This window comes from Photinus pyralis, unplaced genomic scaffold (assembly GCF_008802855.1).
Source record: "Photinus pyralis isolate 1611_PpyrPB1 unplaced genomic scaffold, Ppyr1.3 Ppyr1.4_LG1, whole genome shotgun sequence".
In the NCBI taxonomy this organism is placed as follows: domain Eukaryota; kingdom Metazoa; phylum Arthropoda; class Insecta; order Coleoptera; family Lampyridae; genus Photinus; species Photinus pyralis.
The window spans coordinates 45237721-45263992 of record NW_022170249.1 but is presented as its reverse complement, the minus strand read 5'-3'; the positions used below and the strand labels follow the sequence as shown (position 1 = coordinate 45263992).

Sequence of the window (26272 nt, the reverse complement as noted above, 5' to 3'; positions counted from 1 at the left end):
TGATGACAGCAATGGTGCAAATATTTACACCCTATTTCTGAAAACAACAAATTGTCTCGATATATCATCATTAATTTTCAACAGCAAATAGATAAATGATTAGGATTGTTTATTTTGTTTAGACCATTTATCTAATTATCCCGGAATCCCGATAAGAGAGTGCTAACCGCACCAAAGCTCGCAAGAAACTTAGTGCGGGTGCGGGGGATAGCATTCAAGGGCAATGCTTTCAAATGATAGGTGCACAATGCTGTCATTCATTAAAATTTAATTTTTTTACTAAGCGGCGGGTGAGGAGAGACTTTAGATGATTCACAATTCGCATGCGCTTCGTGTCTACACTCCACAATTTAATAATGCTCATACTGATTACTGTTTTCGTTTTCGCATTCGTAATTTGTGCTTGACTTAATTAACGTACAGGTAGTGCTTCCTTCACTCTAGCTAGAAGGTAAGAATTTGTGTTTGCCAAATTTCTGCAGTTACCTATATTTGATGTGCGAAACGCAATGCAAATCAATCCAAGGCTTTATTTGAATTTATTCTCCATTTACAATCAAAGAACTGGGCATGTTGGGAGATGTTGAATTCAAAATTGAAAATTATTATCCAGTTTAGTGCTTTGATTCAAAACCAAAAGCACCCCCACACTTGGATTGCGTCGCGCCATCTTTACAAAATACATTTTCAAACATCTACAGGAAGTACCTACGTATTCTGGTATTCAGAGATATTATGTGCAGTACATACTATATACATATACCTCGCTATATACTTTTTTTATTGACGTCTTATAAGTTCTGCTACTAGCACATTTTTAAAACAATGGTATGAATAACGTCCAACACTGGAACTTTCATTAGTAGCTAACAATTAGTACCCATTAAAGTGTAGGGTGTAGGGAAACTATTACCCCCCCGGTTTTACTAGTCGAAATTTTAAAGAAACTATATATGCGTATAGTGACTGTAAGGCCACTGGTCAGGGTGGTATTTGGGGGCAAAAGATGGTATATCCGTAGATTATTAATAATTGTATACCTATGTAGGACTTCGCCTCCGCCACGTACGTTTCATATTCATATTCATATCACGTATTGACTTTAATATGGAAACATAACAGTCAAACGTATTATTTCCTTACTTGCTTACTTTGTTCAATTGCTGAAAAGAACACGTTTCGTTGTCCCATCATATAAATTTTCAATCACTCACTTCACTGTTGTTTTGTCATTATTTTGCCGTTAGATGTGTTGACTGACTGTAAAGTCACACTGTGGGCGCTACCGAAGCCACCGTAATATAGGGCTTCGGCGCTACACTCTCTAAAATTCCAAAATTGACGTTTCTTCTTTAATTTTTTTCTCACATACCAAGATGGAATTAACATATTTGCCTGGATTTTGAAAAATTGTAGGAAAAAGCATGTATCCATCAATGTTCATGAAAGTCCGATCCAACCAAGAAGTTCAGTTAGATTTTGTTTGAAAAGGAACTAATTTCGGATTGGTTATTTTCATATGAAGATCCTCGAGCGGAGCTGTTCACGGTTCCGAAACCTCAGTGGTAATTGGATTCACGAATACTTAAATAGAATCCTTTTCGACCTATAAAATGATTCGAATCGATCTTTTTTTTAAATAACGGAAAATACTTGACACGCTTTGTAAAAAAAATATAAATTATTATCTTTATTGAAATTTAATCAACAACAAATATCTCAAAGTTATCGTCGGTTATTCTGCTATTCTTCTTATTGAGGGAAAGGAAAATAACATCACGGCTGATCTGCAGGACGGTATAGAGATGTATTGAATTGCACGAATAATTTTTACATACAGTGTGTCCCAGGTAGAACGCACCATAGGGATACAATATATTTTTTCGCGAAGGATCCGCGAGACCTTTGAAATTGGATAAATCTAAGTGACGTCGAAGGATGAGCACAGACGAGATACCTATGTATACTGGAATCATTAGATAATTGATACAATCACTAGACAATTTCTGTAATAGCAAGAACAAAACTTTGCTGAGGATTGGTTCCATGAAGGCTTTGAAATTGCTCAAGCTGCAGTTAAAGGGTTTGAAATTTCAAATTTTAAATACGTTTCTATGCATATACCTAGGTGTAAATTTCGTCAAGAGACCGGTTTCTGAATTTGATCTATGAATTTCACAAAAGGGTTTTAATTCATTTGCAAAGGAACTAATTTTCTCCATACTTTCAAGGTCTATCCAATTGCTTTTCAACTACTTACTTATTTGATTTATGCATTAAGTACTTGTAGCAACTGACAGTATTACTTACTGCGATACTTAACCGAGAAAATGGACGGTGCACTAATAAAGGACTAGTAAAAATAAAAAAGCAAGTATAAATTGTGCATAACTCTTGTGCACATAAACCGAAATAGCTTCGTAAATGGTTGGGTTATAAGGTGCTATATTTATCGACGTTTACTTTCTTTGTAGATGATTAAAGGGGATGGGGCTCTTTTTTTCGAGGTATTCACAATTAAGTCTACATCGCCGGTAGATGTGTCTCGTCCAGACGTTCTTTCTGTTCTTTGAGAGTACCTTCCTCCGACACCCCGATTTGCACTGAAACTTTTGACATCGCTAATAGATATGTCTCGTCCTGATGTTCCACCTCGTGTTCCACTTATAGGTACCCACTTCCGACACTTCGTTTTCAAAATATTGGCTTCGACTTCACCAATAGTTCAGACGATTGATGAATACTTTGGCCCGATAAACCGTTTTTAGATATTCGCTGTTGACATCAGCAATGGATATATTTCTTCCAGACGTCCCAATCGCGCTTTGTGAGTGCTCCCCCCCCCCTCCTTCGACAATCTGTTCTTGAGATATAAGAATTACATCCGATCAGGATAAGGGGTCGAAGAGGATTGACTATAGTGGGTAGAAATTAATTCTTTTCGTTGAGACCTTTCATTACAGTACCATGAAGGATAAAACCAGTTCCCCCCTCCACCCGTAGCCCCCTTCTTTTGATAAGGACTCTGCAAGAAGGGCGGTAGTTGGTAGAAAACAGTACCTTTTGTCGAGACCGCATGAAAGATATAATTAATCAGTCGGTGAGCATTGCTCTTCAACCGAACTTCACCTTTGGGGTTGCATGTAGGTATGTGCATTCTCCTAAATATTTAAATTGTAATTAATTGTAGATAGTATTTGTGAACTACTGAACTGAAACTCGTAACTATATAGGACACCGACATTCCGATGCTGATGTGCACGGCAGATAACCCATCCGCTATAACCAAGAATTTAATCTGTTAAAATAACAGGAAGCAGAATATACTTTATTTACTTATTTATTATCTACCTATCGCCTACCACGTATTTGTCGGATAGCAGTACCAATCCTATGATAATTTAAAAATAGCATGCTTATTCTAGACGTGTGGTCGTCATTACAGTAGCATTGAATTTATAACTATAAATTCAATGACCGTAGTTTCATAGTCACATTTTATTTTGGTGGTAGTAAAATACACATGACGACATTTTGACAATTTCTTATTTAATTTATAAAACGTAAGGTTTTATTTGTTTATTGTTTTTGAACTATTCTGCTAAAGAGACATTATTTGTTCTCCTGGTAACCAAAGAAAATTTTCAACATTTTTCTCCTGATCCAAGAATTTTCATGGTTTCACAGAAAACAAAGTGTTAAAACATCCCTTCTTATTGTGTATTGTGTCGTCTTGACAGACAAAGAGCATTTACACTTTTTTTTTCAAGAAATAAATCGATACACGGAATATCGAATACTCAAGGTAAGTATGGAGGAAACATCACAAGCTCATCATGGAACAGTCTATTCACTTTGTCGAATACTCACTTTTATTTTATTGATTTTTTAAACAACGCGTTTCTACAGTCTGTTATAAGTTAAGTCGGCATTATTGCTAACTGTCTTAGTTGCAGAATTAGAAATACGGTTAAATTATCATATTGTAACGGAAACGCTCCAGACATGACGTCGCCTTTGGCGCTCTGGAATTTTCTACGCGCGCGATAGTGGGATATGTACAGGACTATTCCAGACTTATCCGGAAAATTACGCGAATGTAACGAGTACAGATGAAACATAGAGCGCGGAAATATAAATTGCGAAGTGTGTGTGATATAAATAATCGATATAAATTGTACGGTTTTTATAGTGTTTTAGTTTTGTTTAATAAATATTAATATAAATCGAACCCGAATTTATAAATCACGTTACAATATTTTTGTCTACTGAATCCTACTGAATCTTAATTATAGACTTAAGATAACACAAACTTCGAGTTCATTTTGCGTTACAATAATTCTCAAAATTCTTTTTATTTTTACCGAAGTGTAACAGCAAGAAGTTCGTCTTAAAATAAACTGGAAGTTGGTGTTTTCCACTAACTACACAACTCTCCACAATATGTCATTTTATAATTTTTATGGATAACTAGAACAAAATAAAAATAATTCAAAAATCTTGGTTAATTCAGTTATTTGAAGTATTCTGGCTATGATACTGTAACGTTAATTTAATTTCGTCTTTTATTTATTACAACTAATTACAATAAATTTATAAATGTAAGAGCTGATTGCATCAGTATGCATAGGCATCCTCTCACTACTGTGCACCTTAGTATTTCGTCGCCAACGCTGATATGCATCGCTCTAAGATTCAGCAGCTGTGCAATCCAGCCAGAGTAGGTAAACTAATTTAAGAAATATGTGACGCCCGAAAAAGATTACTGCTTGAGAAGCTCTGACATATTGGATATTTGCGAAAAATTTTTACAAAATCGAGAAGATAGTTTACTCCTGTACACTCTTAATACAATGTTGCACCAAGCAGTAAGTACTCTTCTTACAGTTGATATATTAGTTTTACTGCATATACTAACGCATAATCTTCTTTAGCCAATTCCTAAGTTAGAAAGCATTTTTACTTTTTCGCACCCATATATGGGTAGGTACAGTATTTGAAAGCACTGGAACTACTTGTGGCTGTTGAACTTGCAAAAATAAGACAAAAACACCCATAACAGTATATCTGTCATCATTTTTCAGTTGTTCGCTGACCTTGCTGTCGAAACGCGTTCGGGGTGTTAATAAATTATTGTAGTTTATGGGTGTTTTTGTTTTACTTTTGCAGGTAAAGGTATTGTATTCATCACAGTCCGTTGTCGGTTGTCGTTGCTGTCCGGATTGTTAGCACGATAACTCAAAATTTAATGGGACAAATTGTGTACATTTAGGGGTATTACTTGCCGCATGCGCAGGGGTAACTTTCTATTTATGGTAGGATCTTACTGTAATTTTAACAGCAGCACCTTTTAAATCGATTGTATTAAACACAGGGGGGGATAGTGAGTTCCGAAAGAGTTCAAGTCGAGGTTCAAGTCTTATAAAATGGGCTTTTCAGTGTTGGGGCTGAAAAGATGTTATCTGTCTTGTTGTTTTGCATTGTCTTGCACGTATGCTGTAAGTACACTTCTTACAAACATAACGTAAAGATTCCAAACATCAGTTTTGCCTTAAGCTTTGCTCATTATATGGTTATTATTACTTATTTATTTACTAATGTCACACATTTCCCAGTTCCCACAATTTCGAAGAAAAAAATGGCAGCCAGTGACGCGGCTGGAACCTCAGCAATCGCATCGACTGTATTTTATCACACAACACTGGGTCATAATTTCTTAACGCGAGCTGTCAACGTGAAATTTTCACCGTCTTCTCTCAATCAAAATTTTGTTACTCATACCTTATTTAATAAGTATGTTTTATAACCAAAAGAGGACGTCCCATTTTCCAATAGTTTCGCAGCTTTTAGGACCATTACAAAGAACATTGCTACAACATTTCGGCCAAATCGGTCTGCCGTCCGCTCCATACACATTTTATTGGCAAGAGGCATTTGCCATTTTTGTCTCGCTTCCAAAATCTTTTCCCTCGATACCATTTAAGGGAACATTTGTTTCAAATTTTCATCAAATCGGTCGTGTAGTTTTGGCTGCACCTTGTTTACAAGAATCTCGTAGCACGCACATGGCACATACACATATACATCACACATACCTACATAGAGGTATTTTTTGGACTCATGTCTCTTTGAAACGTAAAGATCCGGTGAAATTTCAAAATCGTAATTTGGAGTGATTTCAATAACCTCCCAATTTTTTATTGGCGAGGTTAAAAAACATTTGAAAGATAATGTATTACTCATTTTTTAGGTAATAATGGCTCTCATCAGTGATTTTTTACGTGAATTTAAACCATCCACGTGGTCTACAGAAACCTATGCAAACAAAAAGTTTGTAAGAATTCCCGTAGATACTGAAGCTGTTGAGTGCATACCAATCAAAAATGAGTTTATTAAACGATACCGTGCTAAATACAACATTGTAGCAATTGAAAGGGTCCAAGCACCCTTTTTATACATGCGTTATCAATTACACAGAACTAATTATGAAAAGAATTTTTCATTTCCTGCATCTGTAAGTATTTACTTAAAGGCCTATTCTCTAAAAATTAACGTTCAGAGAATCGTTTATTACCGTGTGCATACATGAATAACGATTGACTCAATTTACTCAATCGGATTCAGTAGATGAACGTTCATTACAGAATAGACTTATTAATGGTGTAGGTCTATCGAGTGTCTACTTCAATGTATGTACACATAGCGCACTCAATGGTAAAATATACAAGTGGTGGTGTCATTCCACTCGCGCGAGCATTGTTATGTAGCCTATCCAAAAAAGATGAGAGTAGAGTGATAGTGTACTAATTTCTGAGTTCAGAATTTGAAGTAGACACCCGGTATAACGTTTCTATATTTTGTAAGATATTGTTTTAGGAAAGTTGGACATTTGTTCCGGCAGAGGAGCCTAGCGTTGACGAATTAATCCAATACAACTGTGATGAAAGAAGGGTACCTCGCTTTCTTTCCTTGTATTTTCTTTCAGAGAACCTGGAGATGTGTAAATGTGTTATTGCAAAAAAAGGGCATTCATATTTACAGCGAGACTCAAATGGATACCCCGACTATATTATACATTTTGAAAAGGCAGAGCCTGAAGATGAAATCGCCAATTACTTCTCTCGTCTAACACTCAAAATGTAATTGAAGCAAGGATTACATGTGTAAAGTATTGTTAGTTGTAGAGACACCTTTTTTTTGTATTTCTAAATTCAGAATGAAATGTATTCATGGACAATAAATATTGTTTATAGTCGACCTACTTAGTCCTTATTCGTGCTCGTACCTTAAGCCAATCTCTGTGTTGCAAACCATGTCGAAGATTTTTGAAAAATTCCTAAAATAGCGCAAGACTGTCAGTTTGGTATTAGCAAATGCCTTTATTTCAGCATATGAAAACGATCAGTAGTTTAAAGCTATCTTTCTCAATATAACTAAGAATTATGAATTCTGTTCTGAATGATATCTTTAACGATTTCGGTCAACGTTTCAAATAAAATGCAAATATGTCGAGTGATGTAATATGCTGGAACATCTCCGTAGGTGACGTAAGAAATTGTTCCATAGTTCCATAGGGCTCGGGGTAGGGCCCTTTGTTCATCATTTTTAATAAGCTGGTATTACTGACAAAAATTTGTAGATAATATTACTTCTGATAGTTTAAATCCAATAATAACAAATTACAACTGCATAGCCATAGACAATAACTTTGAAACTGTGCGCAAAGTGGTACCTATTGATCAATCAATCAATTCCCTAGTCCTAGCAAAGAGTAACCATAATAAGAGATACAGAATTCTTTATAAAATTTCGGTTTAAAATATTTGCGCGGTTGTCACACTTAATTTTCTTTCTTACTGGCTCTATAAAATGTGGACATGATATAATTAGAAACCATTACTTAAGTATAAAAGAAATCAGCAACGATTCAGTACCTATTGTTAATTACATTGGTATTTTCCTGTTTAGTTGGCGTCTATTGAATAGACAGTAATTACTATTTCATTGAATAACCAATAACAGGTACAATTGTGAAAATGTAAATTAAATTTGTTATTATCCATCCTTTTTAGATCGTCTACTACAATCAAATTAAAGTAGACAACATATTTCATAAAATTGGATTTTATGATGAGCATAGCGATTATTTTACAGGAAATTTTGTTTGCTTTAATTTTGTATAGATGCCTACATACGCTGAGTTGTTTAATCATTAAAAATCAATCATTACAATGCAATAATCCTTATGTCCTCAGAAAAAAAAACATCAGTCTAATCCAATAATCAGTCAAAATATATAGTGCAGTTAAATAATAAATTAATAAATCTGCACCCGTCGAATAAATTTAATTAAATATTAACACGTTATTTTCATTTAAACAATTCAATTATCGACTGGTAAAAAATATGGTCCAAATCGGTCAAGTAGTTTTTCAGTTATCGCAAAGAAACCATTTTTAAAGAGGTGGGGTTGCGTCAGGGGTTGCGTTGGTTCACAGTTCACATTTTTAACTGATTTGAACCATTCGATCACAACTATAATCCAATCGAGGCAGTTTATTTTGGATTTATTATATTGTTTATAGTTTGGCCGGCAAAAATTAAAAGGTGATTGCAACATTTTTTCCGGGAATCTTTCATTATCTTAATATTTGTACAATAAATGCTATAAAACGTGTATCGGCCTTTTTTTTTTTAATATTCGTTTATTTCCGCGCAAGTCGGAAGTAAATATCGTTCGTTAGACTACTTCCTCTAACTAAACGATCTAGTGCGGTCGACTTTTCCATACGTCCGTCGACGGTAGGGCGACGAACAGTGTGTACAAAGGGCAGAGACGTAATCAAAGCGAGCTTATTACTCGCGCTTACTGGGAATACACAATACACACTAAAAAAATCTATTATTTACCGCTCAAAAACGGCTTATTGTTACACGAAGAACATATCTTCGCACCTATGAATCAAACCAACAAACGTAAATTGTGCCATAAGCGTAGAATCATAGAATGGAATAACATAGGTCTAAACATCATAAATTTCAAGGAATGATAGATACCTAAATAAGTACAAGCAAACACTAAACATTTGGCAACGCTGCAATTTCTGCAATGATATTTATAAACTTCTAAACAAGTAGTTGCCTTGAAATAGCCCCTTAGGCGTAGCGTACGCCAATAAAATTGAGAAAAAGCAGTAAAATATGTTAGGCAACACACAATACCTATGCAACACTATTCTCTATGCCGCTGAATCTCTTATTATGGTTACTCTTTGGTCCTAGTTCCCAAGTCCCTATTTATGCCAAAAAAAAATGTCGAATAGCTAAGCTTGATCTTAATACCCAAAATGTCAGCTTGGGGCACCGATCTTATTTTGTGATATATCAAGACAGTTATAGTAATCAGTATTTTCGATGAACATTATGGCTATGCTGTATGTGTGCGTACAATAATTCAGCTAAGAAAACAAGCTCTACACCAAAGAGGTACAATATGACCAATTGAGAGATTGAAAAAGCTACGGGCGAAGGGTTTTTCGTGGAAGTTGATGTGAAAGTGTGGTCACAGTAAAAAATAATTGTACTTTTTTTTAAATGTTAATCAAAGATTCTTCCAGCAAGAACAAGTATATCGCACATTGTAAAAATCAAATGCGCTAAAGTTAGTCGTCTGAAAGAATATCTAAAAATTGTGATAATCTTCTAAGAAGCCAAACTTTTACGGCACTCAATCTCCCTAGTCCCGAAATGTGTGCCGACAAAAGTGTTCGAAGTTTGCAGAACATCTAGAAATCGAAATAATTTCCAAACGGTGTGTTTTGCTGGCAAAATTTTCACGGCACAAACCTAGCACCCACCAATCCACCTAGCCAATGTTCTGCTGACTTCATGGACCCCTAAAATTCTATGCTCATTTGGTAATTAAGGTCGAGATTAAATTAGTTGGAATCGTCGGAAAAATCACATACCAACTTGAATTCATGGGGAGGATGTAAATTTTGTGACGTCTCCCATTGGTTAACGTCGAGGTTAAATTGGTAAAGCCATGGACTAATACCCCTAGTCAATAGTAAAGCACAATCTTCATTCGTTTACACAATCCGCTAATCAATTCGATTTCATGGTAAGGGCCTAAACTGTATGCCATCTCTCTTTAGTTTTAAGGCCGAGGTTAAGGCAGAGATTATGTTGGTAGAGCAAAATCTTCAGTTATTTACAAATTTTCTTTGGGAAAACAACAAAACAATTTGATATCATGATGGGAGTAACTAACGTTTATGCTAAAAGTTGCAAAAGAAAAAATAAGCTGTGGTATTATTTTTCCGTTTGCCATTTGACATTTACAGTTTACACCCTGTAATTCAAACATAATCCCGTAAATTAAAATTTCTTTAGAAGAGATTCGACGGCATAAATTTAATAGAACGCGATATATTTGTGTGACACAAAATTGTTAGTATGAACGGGCATTTCGGTTATGAATTTGTAACTACCCGTTACACCTGTAGCCAAAAAACAATTTCAACGTGATATTAGTAAAAAAATATCTCCTCGTATTGCTATTTTATATTCTGATATAAGAATTGTGATGGTTTCGTCGGAAATAAGGTGTTAAAACATCTCTCATGAAGAATGAAAGACTTTATTGTTGTGTATTGTACTCTCTTGGTAGTCAAAGAACAATTACACAATATACACCGAGTAAGCGTTTTTAACATGCTGTAAAGAAAACCGGAACATTTTGATTACTTCCGAATATATGCCATGTTTATTTATTAAAAAATAATTTTAATAAACTATTAGGTAGTAATTTTTTCTGATCCCGCTAAAATGACTTGTGGGTTTCGAGCAAATCACATCAACTTTCTTATTTATTTTTTAAATTTTTTGATAGCTTTGAACCTAAATAAATGCCAGGGCATTTTAGAAAATGACCTTTTTCGGTTTTTTGGCCATAACTTGGCTATTTGTACAGCTACAAGAAACTTTGAAAGGAAAAACTGCATGACCTTGGCCATTTAAGCAGCTTTCTCCTACGGTTTACGAAAAACTCGTGTGAAAATGAAAAAGAACTCGCTCTGTATTGTCTTGCACATACATATGCTCTGTTGGTATACCAAGTATCTTTACATAAACATTATTTTCTACAGTCATACATTTCGTGATTCCCAAAATTTTGAAAAAAAGGTGATACTCTATTAGCCATTTTTTAGGGATAATGGCTCTGATCGGTGATCTTTTACCTGAATTTAAACCATCCACATGGTCTACAGAAAACTATGCAAGCAAAAAGTTTGTAAGAATTCCCTTGGATATTGAAGCTGTTGAGTGTACAGCAATTAAAAATGAGTTTATTCGACATTACGGTGTTAAATACAAAATTGTAGCAATTGAAAGGATCCAAGCACCTTTTTTATACATGCGATGTCAATTACACAGAACTCATTATAAAATGAAGAATGGCCCATACATTGATGTATCCGTAAGTATTTACTTAAGGGCCTACTATTCTCTGCAAATTAGGTAACGAACGTTTAGAGAATCGTTTATGTTATTACCGTACAGATGTATATGGCTAACAATTGAGTCGATGAACGTTCGTTACACTATCGAGTGTCTACTTCAATATTATACATACATAGCACACTCAATGGTAAAATATACCTAAAGTGGTAGTGCCATTCCATTCGTGCGAGTTGCTTACGCGTATTTGGATATGTAGAACCAATTATTATATGCATTGTCTGTTGGTTGAGAGTGCTAATTTTATGTATCCCATAGATAAGTTTTGATTATTGTTTCGTTTCATAGCTTTGTAGCAAGATAGTTCCGTAGGGAATAAATTCAGTAGCTTTGGATCGGTTTTCTGGACTCGCACTGCATGTCTTGTTTATTTAAGTAGCTAATTTTCTTGCACCCTTTCAAATCTAATAGTTTGCTATGTTCAGAATTTCAAGTAGACACCAGACACCTGGTATGGTATAACGTTCCTAAATTTTGTAACATTGTTTCAGGAGAGTTGGGAATTTGCTTTTGTACAGGAATCTAAAGTTGATGAATTTATCCAATACAACGGCGATGAAAGAAGAGTACCCAGCCTGTGTTATTTGTATCTGCCATCAGCCAATATTCCTACATGCGCTATTGCGAAAAAAGTATTGCATCCATGTTTACTTCGAGACTCAAATAGTTACCCAGACTACATTATACACTTTGAAAAGACAAAGCCAGCAGATGAAATCGCCAATTCCTTGTCTCGTCTAACATTGAGAATGTAATTGAAACAGGGATTAGGTATATGTGGAATTATTCGCGTATTGTTATAGTTGACCTGATACCTTTAGTTTTTTGATTGTATTTCTAAATCAAGAATACTCAAATCATGACTTTGTTTTTCTACTGTTAGTTTGTATCATTTTATAGTATTTTATTCATAGATAATAAATATTTTTGCCTACTTAGAAATATATAACAACAACTGATACCTATACCTATCCAAATTTGCATTGTTTTCGAGAACAAGACCACAATAGCAGTTCTGGAACTATAGTTAAATGCTATTATTTCAGCATATAAAGAAAATAAGTATTTTAACACCATCCTTGTGGATAATATAAGCAAGGATTTTTTTCTTTGTTTGAACAAAGGCTTAAATTTAACGATTTTTATATAGTGATGTAAAATCGAAATATCTGAGGAGTTGACATAAAAAATTGAATACCCAAAAGGCTGAGGGTTGGACAATTTCTATCTTATAATAATAAGATAATCTTAATTAGAGAAAAAATTAAAAAAAGGAACACCGTCAAGTCAAGTAAAAAAATCCGCTTCATTCATCGAACCGTAACCTACACGGAGAAAAATGGATTGTTATATAGTAAAAATAATATAAAAAAATATATATAGTAAAAATTATATTGTAATCAGTACGAGAAGCTATTATTAAATCAAACAAACCTTGACACACGCTGTACAATATGAATATGTCTAATCAAAATTATTCTCACTAATAATGACATTGTATTAAATATGATCTTAGATATATATCCAAGAGCAAATAGCTAATAAACATTAAAATATAGTTTATTAACGAAATGGGTTTATTATTTGTGTATAATACAGTTTTGAGTTAGGTACAACGCATTAAATGAAAACCTTGCGGTTGAAAGATTGTTAGTTTAACAACCCATATAATAATTTTTAACATATGATGTAATGCCTGCAAGATAAGCATAAGCTTATTTTGAGAACAACCGTTGCAAAGGTTGCCTATAATTAATAAAAGCTCTGTATTGTGTTGTATGCGGTTTTTGTTCGGTCGACAGTCAGTTCAGTGCGTATGTGTATGTGGCTCGCAATTTTGAGTGATGTTCCAAAGATTTTGAGGGTTGGGCCAACACAATATGGCAGTATAAGTACAACAAAACTGTATTATATTGATTATTATACCTTATTGTTGCAAATATATCATGATTTTTGAACTTATAATTTTATATATTCGAAACCAATATGTGTGTATCCTGATTTTTGAAATTTTGGTGCAGTCGATTTTTGGTAAAAAAGGAAGGTTATACACTGCATTTTTTTGAGCCCCGAAAAAAAAAATTGTCTCAGATCGACCGGGAAAAACATTTTCTTATAGAATGTGGCCTGTAGAATCCATAATTTCAAACAGTTCCAAGATTGGGCTACTAGTTCAAAAGTTACAGCCCTTTGAATTTTTTTTCGAATTTGGTTTCTAGTCTATAACTTTTGATTGAGAAGTCTGATCGAAAAAGTACGAATTGTTTTGGATTCTACGCACCAAAATTAATAAGAAAAAGTGTTTTCCCGACAAATTTTGGTGCAGTCGATTTTTGGTAAAAAAGGAAGGTTCTACACTGCCTTTTTTTGAGCCCCGAAAAAAAAATTGTCTCAAATCGACCCGGAAAAAAAATTTTCTTATAGAATGTGGCCTGTAGAATCCATAATTTCAAACAGTTCCAAGATTGGGCTACTAGTTCAAAAGTTACAGTCCTTTGAATTTTCTTTCGAAATTGGTTTCTAGCGCTATAACTTTTGATTGAGAAGTGTGATCGAAAAAGTACGAATTGTTTTGGATTCTACGCACTTTAGGTAAACGCTCGAGTATCGAGCACCAAGCGCTCAGTGGATTTTGAGCTAGCTACGGGATACGTGTTCCTTTAGCATATAGACGTAAAAATGGTATTCAAACCAAAAACAGGCCCAATAAGCCGAATATAAAATTAATATAGCATAGTGAAGGAATGCTCAGACGTAAAAAGAAATTGGCCACTATGGGTATCTTATAGATATCGATTAAATATGAGAAAGGTGTACAGTGTGTCCTATTTTGGTTAAAACTGTTGCAGTATATCTCCCCTGTTTTTAAAAATAAAGACTTGCGGTTTTCGCTATTCTGGGCCCCCTACTTTTTTGTGAAACTTAACACCACAAATAGAATCAATCAATTTGTTTATTTCTGATGAGATATACAGGGTGAAAACGAAAAGTTTGACTTTTTTATATACTTACCTACTACCCATAAAAGGTAAAAACTGTTTTACTTTAGATATTTTTACTTAGAATCCAGTGGCATAGTTCAGCATGCTCTTTGATCCATGCGAGTTCAAGCAAGGATGCTGCTTGCTATTTTCTCTAGTGCATAACATGTGGAAACCTACCTAAACATAATTTTACACAGTGACGAAGTGCCTGCAGGGCAGTCTTGCTGTCACTGGAGATTCTGATAGTTTGCTTTAGTGCAACTAAAATTTGTAGATGCAAGCAGCTATGAATCATAGTACTCTAGGTGCCAGGGATAGTCACATTGGTCTCAGCCTATCAATGGAGCTTTGAACATGCTTGCAGCTTGCTACATGACATTTCCCACCAAATCCTTTGAATGTGGTCATCATCTCTCGCACAATATTAAGATCCTAACATAGTAAGGAACCTTCTCTACAAGGTCTACCCAAGGACAGGGGCATATAACTTTACTCGGTGCAGAGTCCAAATGGGAAGCCTAAATGCACGATACAGTAGTTTTTAACATTATTGCTACTCTCATTAAGTAAATTAAATACGATACATTTTATTAATGCGATTGTTTGCACATTACATTGCAAAAGAATGGTTCATTTAATGACTCTCGCCCTTTTTACCAGCCACTCGCTTAAAATCGCCCATATTTGTTGTACTAATTGGTGAACCAATAATAGCAAAATGATCTATTTGTGTCACTTCGCCTCCCGACTGATTATCCTTAATAAAAAATTGTATATTTTGCACATTTTGGAATTTCACGTAACGCAAATTGACAGATGATCCATCTAAATCAGCAGGTGTTAATCTGGAAAGGAGCATTTAATGAAACAATAAAGTAATGTACGATACATACTCTACGTCTTGTACACTTTTATAACTGGTAGCTACATCAAAGTCCAACGTGTGTGGCTGGTTAATGAAGATTTTGATGTTCTTTGGGCCTTTATCAGATGGAGCTTTAATTCTTAGACTGTGAATTTTGACGCCTTGGTTAAATGAAATTGATAGAATTAACTGCTCATCACAATCCGACTGTAGGAATCCACCTCCAGCTTGCAGGCAATGAGCAAAGGGATGATCATCATTTTCATTTAAGCATTCACAGTTTGCCTTTAGAATGAATGGCGATAAATCCATCTGTAAACCACAATGAATATCTGATATGCTACATTATCTCACCTACATGTCCAGGTAAGCCTTCTGCTTCGTCACCATCTTCACTCCCATAATATTGCTGTATCTTATTTTCCAAAGCGGTCGGATCTGCTCCTTGTACTGAATCAATTTTGGTCTGTAAACATTCCATAACCCAACACTCCATTAGAGATTCATGCACTTACCTTATTGCGATAGAAAATAAAGGTAGGCATCGCAGATACTCCCTGTGCGGCAGCAACCTCTTGGCACTTATCCACGTCGATCTTCAAGAAAATAGCCTTCCCATATTTGGTGGATAACTGTTGAAAAACGGGGGCAATACGTTGACAGGGTCCACACCTAAATGGAGAACTAAAGTTAAAAGGCCAATAGGTGTTTTTGTCTTAATTTACCAACTGGCTGTAAAATCAGCAACAACCAGACGGGATGTGGCATTGGCTAACTCAGCTACGAAATGGGCTTCATTGTTTATTACTCTTATGCTGGTCATTTTAAAATTACACGATGAAGAAGTAAACGAAGACACAACAGGAATGCAGATCGCAGATGACTGGCATAAAGATTTAACTTTTTAAGTTGGCAATCGTAACGCGTTGCCAACTTCGTAAACAGTTTAGGCTATATACAGGGTGATAGTAATATAATGTACTACTTTGGCGGTAGAGTAAAATTTAAAGCTTATCGAGAAATTGTGTACATAGTATAACAATTATCAATTTCGTCTTTATTTTTGATAATGTAAAATTGTATGTAAGGCCATGTATACAGGAATTCTGTTATATCAGAAAAATTATCACGATAAAGACGTATGCTAAAATAAGTATTGACATAATTATTGAATTTCATTGTAATAATAAATTATTAATAAATGTTGATCGCCTAACACGAGATCCCTAACCAAGGCGATGTTTTTGTTTTCACATCCACCGCCTTCTCTTCTTGTTCTGCTGTCATCTCAAAACGATTGAGAATGTTTTACCCAATCTTTCAGACCTTCACTACAGAATAAAACGACGAATTTTACCAATATAAATAATCGATCTTTTAATGTGTTAAGGTTGAGAAGAAACACCCACACAAGTAAAGAATGTGGTTACGGCTCGATACTCGTCTTTTGTGAGTTCTGACATGGTGTTAAACGAGTGACAATTATTTTAAGAAAACTAATTGACATAAAGTTCATTTTCTTTTCTTCCAAGTGTCGTGTTTCTGATTTCTAGATCTATATGGCGAGAATTTTTGGCGCTACCTTTGTATTATTTACGTACAAATGGGCACTCATATAATTTTGGTAGATTAACAAAAGTTCCGGTGTAAAAATCTCATTGAGCAGCTTTCACCATACCGTATGGGTATGGTGGTGGAAAATTCAAAATTTTTAAAGTTTTCTCATACGAAACCAAGGTGCCAAATACTTGACAGAACAGCTTTTAAGTTCTCCTCACACGCTTTTTTCAATTTTGTTTGTTTTTAGTACTGACACTTATTACAAATAATTCATTTATTGTCTAAAGTCAGTAAATGAATAGCTCCTTACTCGATTGCAATGTAAGAATAAGAATAGCATTTTACAACTTATCCCGTTGGTATGGGGGAGCCACTGACCGCCGCCACCCTCAAAAAGTTGTCAATGACCTATTTGTCGGCAGCTTGTGTGCAGATGTGGGATGAGCCACGTTCACCTTCACTTTACAGTCTGGATATTAATTAATCATGATAAACAAAGATACAAATTTGTTTAAATAACCTAATAAAAATGTGGGTTACTATTTGAAAAAAAGTTGTATGGCGTCACGGCGCTAAAAACTTAGATAACCTATTAAAAAAAAAACGTTTGTGACCATCTTAACTTATAATAAAATAACTAATAATAAATATTTTAGTTTTTTAACTATGAGATTTTTTCTGAGCTATTTTGTAATAAAACCTGACACAATTTTTGTACTTGTGCACTAAATAAAATATTGTATTAAAAAGTATTTGAAAAAATGTGCCGTTTATTTTTTGTTCGTATGCCTAACATATCCAAAATGTGAACAAAATCCGTCGAACCGTTACCTTGGAAAATTGCCAATGTGCGCGCATACAGACGGAAAAAATTTTATTCTTTAAAAAGTTGCTTGTTTTAATTGTACTGGTCTAAACGGTCCAAGGAATTTTATCCTGATAAACGGTTAAATTACTATATGGCCATTATTACGTCAGACTTACCCTGTACAATTATCACTCGGTTGTACTGTTATAGTGGGATTTGTTTTATTAAGTTGGTGATATCAATTTATCTTTATTTTGATGTGTTTATTTTAAACGCTTTCAAACGTTCCACTTTGGTCCCCGTTTGTCCATTATGGCTAAATTTTGATTGTATTTCCAGTATTCAGTGAATTCAAAAAAGAAATGTCTACGGTATGTACTTTAAATGTGTGGTACAGTACTTACCTTGCATTATAGGTCGAGAATGATGGAGTTGGATGCTATGCTGTGTTCCATGGATATTACAACAAATGCCAAAACGTCATTTACGTGTCATTCTGAAGTTATAAATCTTATCGATGAGGAGATGGTGGAAAATGTTTCCATGCAAATCGTTAAACCTAATTTGGAGATTGGTGTAAGCGACGTGCATGTAAAGAAGAGGCGGTCAAAAAGTAATAGGTCATCATCTTGTGATATTGCTCCAAACTTGGTGATTGAACCTCCGGATTGTAGTAGAAAGGGTGCAGAAGTTATAGATTTAACTGAAACTGAAGAACCAGTGAATTATAAAAACGTTACTACTAGGAGAAGAAGTGGAAGACATCCCAGAATTCAATCAGTTTACGATGTTTTACAGGAAATAAAAGAGGAATGCATGGATCTTGTAGAAGTAAGATGCTCTGATGGATCAGAAACTGCTGCTACTGAGAGTTTATCAACAAATGTTCCCGTTAGACGCTCCTTACGAAAACGTGTGCATCCCTTGGAAGTCAAGGTTGAAAGCGAACCAAAGATGAGAAAACGTAGCATTGAGCAATATTATTGTGATAAAAGAGTGAAAAGGCTGCCTTCTACTTTGGAGACGATATTTGAAGAGCCAAAGCAACAAAATAACGAAGAGCAGTTGATCGGTACAAGAAAGTATAAGCGGACAGTTCACTTTCATCAAGATGTCGCAGTGGGAAGCAAGTTAAAATTAAGAAAGCGGATTCTTAAAGCCAAAAAGTTGCCTTCTAGTAAAACATTTTTGAATAGAAAAAAAATTCCCTTATCTACTGTAATGCAGAAATTGTCTAGTTTAGACTCCGACAATGAATAATTTTTATTTTTAAGTTATTTGTCTATTATATTGTGTACCTACCATATTTTAGAATATATACTTACTTTTATTTTTCTCACATTTAAGATTTGTTTCTCTTTTTTCATGTGTAATATGTAAATATTAAATTACAATGTACATATGAATTTAAAAAAAATTTTGAGATACAGGGTGTACCAATGAAGTATGTCAAAAAAGGTCACACACTTTTAACCTGAAGTGAAAAAAAAAACAAATTGACCCATGCAAGGTGGATTCATAATCCACCTTGGACCCATGTATTTAAGAACAAAACGATCAAATATTTTTTCAGATCGATCGACATCATCACGAATTTGTTTGATTCGGATTCCTGGTGCTTCAAAACGTGTATGTCCGTAAAAAAAGTGGGATGTCAATTTTTACCCCAATGTAATACCTACCTCTCTTACGCGACCGATTAACCGGTTGTTGTAGCAGGACCGGACGAGCCCACATATATTGTAGAAGTTTTCGACGCCATCAATAAAAATACTAACGCCCGTGACACAACCCTTTTTGCCAATCAGATAGCTTAGATCATCTTTTGAGGATTTCCAATTGTCCCATTCAAGAATGCACGGAAATTCGAAAGTTTTTGTCCACTCCGAGTTCGACACATATGCTCTCATGTTTTTGCGCATAAGCACGAGATCGCTGCAACATTCGACGAAGGCCCCTTACCAGTTATGTAGTTTGGAGGCTTGAAAATGGAAAAATGTTTTGTAGTCGATTTACCGGACATATGGGCAAAATATCAATGACTGCCTCAAACCAGGTTTATGACAAACGGCACAATAAACGTACCTAGTATACCATCACTGGAACCCCATTCAAATCCAGCATCATCCAGCTCCGCTTCAAACGGGATCAGGGAAGTTTCCGACAAAGTTCCATCAGTTTACTACCACTAGGCTGGAGGGGAAGTACTGTGGCGGCCACACGCCATAGATTCCGCAATAATGGCGCCTGATTGGTCCATGTGGTTTAACATTTCTTGCGATATTTTCAAAATGGTTGTAGAAATTTTAAATTTCTTTTTAGATTACCTACTATTCAGCACGAAAATTTTTAACTTTGCACTCTGTTAACCAACTTTCAATGTCTTAAGATAAGCGAGATCCCACAGCGCCACTTGATAAATGGACATCTTGTATAGTAAATATAAAAAAAAACATACTGTGAATAGGTATACAAAAAATGGACACGCTGAAATTGTAAGTGAATGACTAAAGTGAACCGCAAGAGCGAATGGGAAAGTGAAAGAGAAAAAGGAAAGACAGGAACGGACAGAAAGGAAGGAAACAAATAACAACTAAAAGATGTTAAAAGAGCTATTTGTTTAATATTATGTACAAATATTAAGTTAGAACAAATACTACCTATTCGCTTTTTCATATTGATAAGAGTCTTTATTGGTTTCTTTTGAATTTTCTTGACCATTCGAATCTTCTTCAAATAACTTACTAACCTCCATTAACCGATCATGTCTGAAAGAATGGTAGTTGGACTGAAACGACTTTCTCTTCGTTTGGAACATTTCCAATAAACCCCAATTCGAATTACTTTTTCCTTGATTGGATTCAAGTACCCACAGGGCATTCCTAATCTCATATCTGAATTTCTCCAGTTCGTCCAGGCTAACATTCTTACTAACGTTCAGTCCCCGTTCCAGTGGGTTGACTATGTAGAGGGGACTGTATTCAGGTTTTGTGATCGAAATTGCTTCATTTAAACTTATGGCTTTTGAAGAGAAGTCGAAGGAAGAATAAAAATTGAAAAATTGTTTTAGTAACGTTTCTAAGTCGTCAGTGTTGGAAGATTTGAATTTCAGGGTTTTCCCGCTTTCCGAGAAGGAAAATTGTAGGGTTTCTTCTAACACGTTTTCACACTTAAGTCCTAAAGCAAGCAACTCAGGTAACTGTTGCGTCAACGTATACCTACCAATTTGCTGTAAGACGTGGTGGACCGACGGCAGAACTGGCGGAGCATTGTTTGGCTGCTGGAGAAATGCCAAGACTAGTAAAGTAAGTGAGAAATTGGAAATCCATCTGCCCGGAGAGGAGTTAGTAATTCCCACTTCTTGCGCCCATTTCCGTACTGTGAAGACTAACGGACGTACACGTGCATCGATTGAGCCATAGAGATGTAAAAGATCAGACATGCACACGCCAGACCTTTAACTTTGCTAGTAAAGTGTATTTTAGTAATGCAACACTTACATATTACTCATTGATAAATCGCACTCAACGTCGGTAAATTGCTGGTAATATTTTATAATTGGAACACGGGCTTGTAGGATCTTTCTAATTTGTGTACACCCAGGTAGAAACAATTGTAACACGTCACCGACAACTTCCATGTGCCTATGCGTTATTGATCTCTCATATAAGTTATTCGCTTTACAGTGGAAAATTAGACGACTGTCACTTTTAGTCTAAAAATCAGCATCTTTACAACGGTTAAAAATAACCTGTATCATGTTAGCAACAGACATTTTTCAGTGACACGCTGAACCAGATTTTTTCCAAAAAAACATATGTCCACAAAAAAGGGAGCTAAAGGTAAGTTTCCTGCAAGGTACATAATAGGACAATGGCATAGACACGAGTCTATTCCGGTTCGATGCGGTCGCGCGCGCGATGTTTTTTTTGGGGTAATACTCCAACTTTAGAAATTTGTAGAGGGTGAATGAAGGGAGACAAAAAAAATTAATATTTCCTCTCTGGTCTACACTGGTTGGACGGACGACGCGATGCGGAGCACGGAGGAACTGGCTAGCACTATGCCTCAAACGCGATGGGTATCTAGAGAGCACCCCCTGTACTCTGTCAAAATAGTTTGGATGCTGTCCCTGGAGAATCAGATGATCGAGTTGCGATTTTTGCATTAGATACACAGCTACATGCCGCTTCCAAAGCACCTGGAACTTGGCTCACACAGAAGCAAGAGATGAGAGAGAACGCGAGATGGTGACTTATTCAATTAATGATTTTTTGTCTGACCATAATATGGCATGAGTGTGCAGAATCTGCAGTAATGGGATACTTTTATTTATTTATTTTGCGTTTGGACTTTATTTTTAAGTGGGTGGGGATTTCAACCAAGGCTGCTCTACCAACCCAACTCACTATCCATTTACAAATATCAATGACCAAACCTGGACTCGAACCAGGGACACTTAATATCGCAGTCGCGCTTCTACGCCACTGCGCCACATTTTTGGAAAGTAGATAAGTAGTGCGATCCTATCTATTTTGCACCTTTTAACGAAGGTAGCATGGTCCAATTCCTTTTGAAGCAAAAAGAATTTTGTTAGTCAATTGTGATAAATTTGCTACCCTATCTTTTACTCTCCTCAGCCTATGCATAAATCAATCCCCGCTCACTGAATGTCCAACTATGCCACTTTTGAAACAGTTTGCTCCAATAGCGCAAATTAATAATAAATAATTTTTGAATGGGGAGGGGGGTAATATTTTTCATTTTTTTGTATTTTCATTTAGTTTAATTTACTTTATTAAATTTGCAAATTAAAACTTGTAAGACAGACAGACTTTTAATAATTGTTTCGGTTAGCCTGTTAAATCCCCGTTGAGTATTTACATAATCTATTTTGTTAAATCTGTAAAAAAAATGCATCTGGATCAGAATTTCATTAAAAAAGGTGTCTATTGCTAATGTGATGCGAGTTTCAAGATCTACAAAAAACCTGTTCCTCCGCAAGTCTGAAAACTATATCCAGATCGCAACCCATCTTTCCAAATCCATTAACCGACGAGCCAAACGGGTAAGCAACCGCATTCGGAAACATACCGGCCACTGACAATTCAACCTGTCGCGTGGTTAAAAACCTCAATCGTGTCGCAACGTCATTCAGCTTGGTAACATCGTGAAGTGTTTGAATTTGATGATTCGTCTATGGATGTGAAATTGTACATTTTAAAGAATGAGATCAACAAAGCTTACATTATCCTGTCCAAGCAGTAAATTGCATATTTCGTTCTTCGAAGGTATTTGATTTCCATTTTCCATTCCCAACTTAAAATTCTTTGGTATTTTTAACTTGGAGTTCTTACGATTTGTTGCCTTAAACCATAAGAAATTAGAATGAATCGGAAAGCTTTCGCCGGAATTTATGTGGGAACTGTTCTGGATTATATTAGATACTTGCTCTTCATTATCGAATTCCACGATGATAAAATGCTTAAACATAACTTCATATAAAATCCTCTTTACTACTCGCAAAGCCGTACCAACTGATCAGTTGAAGTCACATAGTGCAGCATTTCATGAACGTTCCCCAATGTCGAAATATACGAATAGAGCTCCTTATAGGACTCCATCGATTGCACTTGAACTAAGATGCTACGTTTTGCCTGGTTTCGTCTATAATTTAAGGTCTCATTGAATGTTAGTGGTGCTAGAGGTGTTGGTTTGTCTTCAGATCGGAAAGAGAGGTTAATTATAAATTCGCAACCTTATTAACACTTACTTTTATGTGATACCTGTCGTACAGACGTTGTATTTGTACATTTTTGTAAGAGGGTGTATAATTGTTTATTGAAATTGTACTGATTGTAAGTTTTTAAAAAGGAAATATAACCTAAATTTAACATTGCTAAGAGGATTTAAAAAACTCGTAGGGATCGGGCTTCGACTCGGGCGTGTCCGATTAGTGTCGGTGGCTACAGATCACAATACAATTTGTGAGTAGTAAGGACATTTAAATAGGCAGTGCCATCTTACGATGTGCACGAATATAAAGCATAGAACAACAAACTTAGAATGGAAACTCTAATGTAATGTCATAGATATATAAATACATAGATACAGCCATACCCCAACATAGTTCAAAAGGACGTACCATCTATTACCATCACTTTCGGCACATTAATTACGTATAGCGCTATCCTTTATAGAGGTACCCTGAGCATGGAAGACAAGATTCGCATTATTTATTATAACTGTCAATCAAATTGTTAGCACAAATCACACAGAAAATTATCAGATTTGAGACAACATAAATAAAACGCCTTTTTATTTATTTAAATCGCATAGAAGCAAGAAATGTTACATTTAAAATGGAAGCTGACAACTGGAAGAAAGTGTGTGAACATGTGGAAAGTGATTAATTTAAAAGAGAAGTTATATTGGTTGATGTTTCTGAACTTTATAATAAGTGTTAATAATGACAGTGATGATTCGGATTTGTCAATTTCATCTGACGATGATTCGGATTGTGAACTTTTACAAACGTAATGAATGTTCACTAAATGAGTATTATCACCAATTGGATATCATTGTTAAGATGTTGTATTTATTTTAAATAAATGTACACGTGTAGCTTACTTACTACAATTAGCACTATAATTTCAAAAAGAAAACCCACCGATTGGACATATGCCGAAAGGTAGGCAAGACGCGTAGCGACCAAAATTTGATATTGCACGCACACACAGTCTATAAATCTCGTTTTCCTAAGAATATTGCACGGATCATTCGTGATCATGATACAAACGCACTGCATCAACATCATATACGCCAAAATAATAATTGGAAACGAATTCACTTCCTGTCGCAACTTAATCTCCGTTACCATTACGCCTAAAACCATGCAATTAAAATTAAAATGTTGAACATAAACTTTACTTACTTACGGTTTTTTTGATATTCTGCAAGCCAGCAATGAATTCACTGCAGCACATCATGCCAAACAAGGTAAACATAGTCCCAAATTTGAATGGCGTAGCTCTATGTAATAAAACTATTTCAGGAATAACAATTATGGACGCGTCTATAATTATGGCAAGCACTAATGTTATTCGTATTCAATTGATAACGATATAATTACACAAAATTTAGTGAAAAAACCGCCCATCATGTTTAGGGCGAATATTTTTAGTTAGATTTGATTTCGCGCGATCGTGAAATCTGTCAACTGTCACATGACTTATGGGACGCGCTAAGTTTGTTTTAAGCGTCCGATTCGCGTACGACATAGTGGTTAATGCAATAAAAAGAGATAGAACATGTTTCTTCTTGGTTAGAAAGTAATGGAGAGATGTACAAATTTCTTTGATATGTTTTTTAAAAACCGAAGTACGTTTGTTAAGGATGGCTGTATCTAGGTATTTATATATCTATGTGTAATGTAAAAATGACGCGCCATCTCGTGTATGTTCTCAGCAGCTTTTGCGTGAATGGCACCAAATTTAAATATTAAAATGTAAGCTACGTCCGCATTATACTGCAGTTCTCCGGATCTGTAACAATAACATTGGATTTGACTAGCTGAAACCTAAAAGGTAAATGAATCCAGCCAGTGAAGTCCAATTTTGTTTGTTAGGGATCCAGATAAATTCAGTTTAATGCCGATGCACCTCAACAGTCAGGGGCTTCAAAGAGTACAGACCACTTTATAAGTAACAACTCCAATTAATCCAATCAAAGAGTTATATTTAATTTAATATGGATATACAAGATACAAGATCAACTTCATGGAACTCTACACTTTATGATGCTCTCAAGATCGTTCTAAAAACAAAATATGTAGCAATTTATTACAATTCAATTAGTGTTACCTGCTAAAGATAATGTGCGAACTGCCACACGCTTTAAACCTCTTCGTGTTCCAGGTTCTAAAGCGCAACCAGAAAAATGACGTTCACAAACCAAAAACTTTTGTGTAAATTTCTTCCACATTATGTTCTAAACCAATTCTATAAAAACTTCGGGCTCCATTTTTGGGAAACGTCTTCACAATTTGTCACACAACATTTACGTTTTCGATTTGTATATGCATAATTCATTGTAATAATGAATAGTAATTATACTTAAAGCACAATAAGCTGTCAATCAAAATTCAAAATTCAACTGTCATAATGGCGACACGTACTAAAGTCACTAGATTTAGTAACTTTAACAAGCACGCTAAATATGCGCCATCTATTGAATGTTCTCCAAACTAATTATATTTGTACTCAGTTGTTCCCGTTTACGTTTTCCTTCTAAGTTTTTTGTTCTGGGATATAAAGGTAGTAAATTTGAATGAAGCGTTTTAATTTTCATATCCATATCTCAAATGATTTGAGCGTGAAAGCTTTGGTTCCATCTTAAATAGCGACCCTGTATATGCATTGTACAGGGTGAGTAAGAGTAAGAGAGACAAAGTCGCTTAAATGAGCAAAGAATTGCAGAATTTTATGTAGATTAATTTTCCCTTTCAGAACTTCTTGTAACTTTACAAATAAC

At 35.2% G+C, this 26272-nt stretch overlaps 3 protein-coding genes and 1 long non-coding RNA gene across 4 annotated transcripts; 2 read left to right on the top strand and 2 right to left on the bottom strand.

The window, feature by feature from the left end:
• The first annotated feature begins 330 nt into the window (after positions 1 to 330).
• LOC116159936 lies at positions 331 to 12461 on the top strand. Its single transcript, XR_004143097.1, has 3 exons — positions 331 to 451; positions 11214 to 11482; positions 12015 to 12461. It is a non-coding gene; the product is annotated as an uncharacterized LOC116159936 (long non-coding RNA).
• Positions 12462 to 15073: 2612 nt separating this feature from the next.
• On the bottom strand, positions 15074 to 16269 carry LOC116178498 (thioredoxin-like protein 1). Its single transcript, XM_031498008.1, has 5 exons — positions 16098 to 16269; positions 15888 to 16044; positions 15731 to 15838; positions 15401 to 15684; positions 15074 to 15352 (listed from the first exon to the last, which is right to left on the bottom strand). Exons 1-5 carry the CDS (start codon positions 16193 to 16195, stop codon positions 15142 to 15144), a joined length of 858 nt encoding a protein of 285 aa, XP_031353868.1. The 5' UTR covers positions 16196 to 16269; the 3' UTR covers positions 15074 to 15141.
• Positions 16270 to 17957: 1688 nt separating this feature from the next.
• LOC116178571 lies at positions 17958 to 19081 on the top strand. The gene is made up of 2 exons (XM_031498119.1): positions 17958 to 18111; positions 18157 to 19081. Exon 2 carries the CDS (start codon positions 18164 to 18166, stop codon positions 18998 to 19000), a length of 837 nt encoding a protein of 278 aa, XP_031353979.1. The 5' UTR covers positions 17958 to 18111; positions 18157 to 18163; the 3' UTR covers positions 19001 to 19081.
• A 1260-nt stretch (positions 19082 to 20341) lies between these two features.
• LOC116159100 (poly(A) RNA polymerase, mitochondrial) lies at positions 20342 to 23674 on the bottom strand. Its single transcript, XM_031472004.1, has 7 exons — positions 23514 to 23674; positions 23275 to 23459; positions 22988 to 23224; positions 22731 to 22937; positions 21241 to 21455; positions 20963 to 21195; positions 20342 to 20917 (listed from the first exon to the last, which is right to left on the bottom strand). Exons 1-7 carry the CDS (start codon positions 23635 to 23637, stop codon positions 20397 to 20399), a joined length of 1722 nt encoding a protein of 573 aa, XP_031327864.1. The 5' UTR covers positions 23638 to 23674; the 3' UTR covers positions 20342 to 20396.
• Positions 23675 to 26272: the final 2598 nt, after the last annotated feature.

Excerpts from the sequence above, each read along its gene's own strand:
- LOC116178571 (XM_031498119.1), top strand. The coding sequence starts at position 18,164 with ATGATGGAGTTGGATGCTATGCTGTGTTCCATGGATATTACAACAAAT.
- LOC116178498 (XM_031498008.1), bottom strand. The coding sequence starts at position 16,195 with ATGACCAGCATAAGAGTAATAAACAATGAAGCCCATTTCGTAGCTGAG. Across the intron at positions 16,045-16,097 it reads GCTGATTTTACAGCCAGTTG|GTGTGGACCCTGTCAACGTA; the intron begins GTAAATTAAGAC and ends TTCTCCATTTAG. Across the intron at positions 15,839-15,887 it reads TTATTTTCTATCGCAATAAG|ACCAAAATTGATTCAGTACA; the intron begins GTAAGTGCATGA and ends GAATGTTTACAG.
- LOC116159100 (XM_031472004.1), bottom strand. The coding sequence starts at position 23,637 with ATGTTAAATTTAGGTTATATTTCCTTTTTAAAAACTTACAATCAGTAC. Across the intron at positions 22,938-22,987 it reads TACTGCTTGGACAGGATAAT|ACGAATCATCAAATTCAAAC; the intron begins GTAAGCTTTGTT and ends TCACATCCATAG. Across the intron at positions 21,196-21,240 it reads GATTTATCAATGAGTAATAT|GTCTGGCGTGTGCATGTCTG; the intron begins GTAAGTGTTGCA and ends GCAAAGTTAAAG.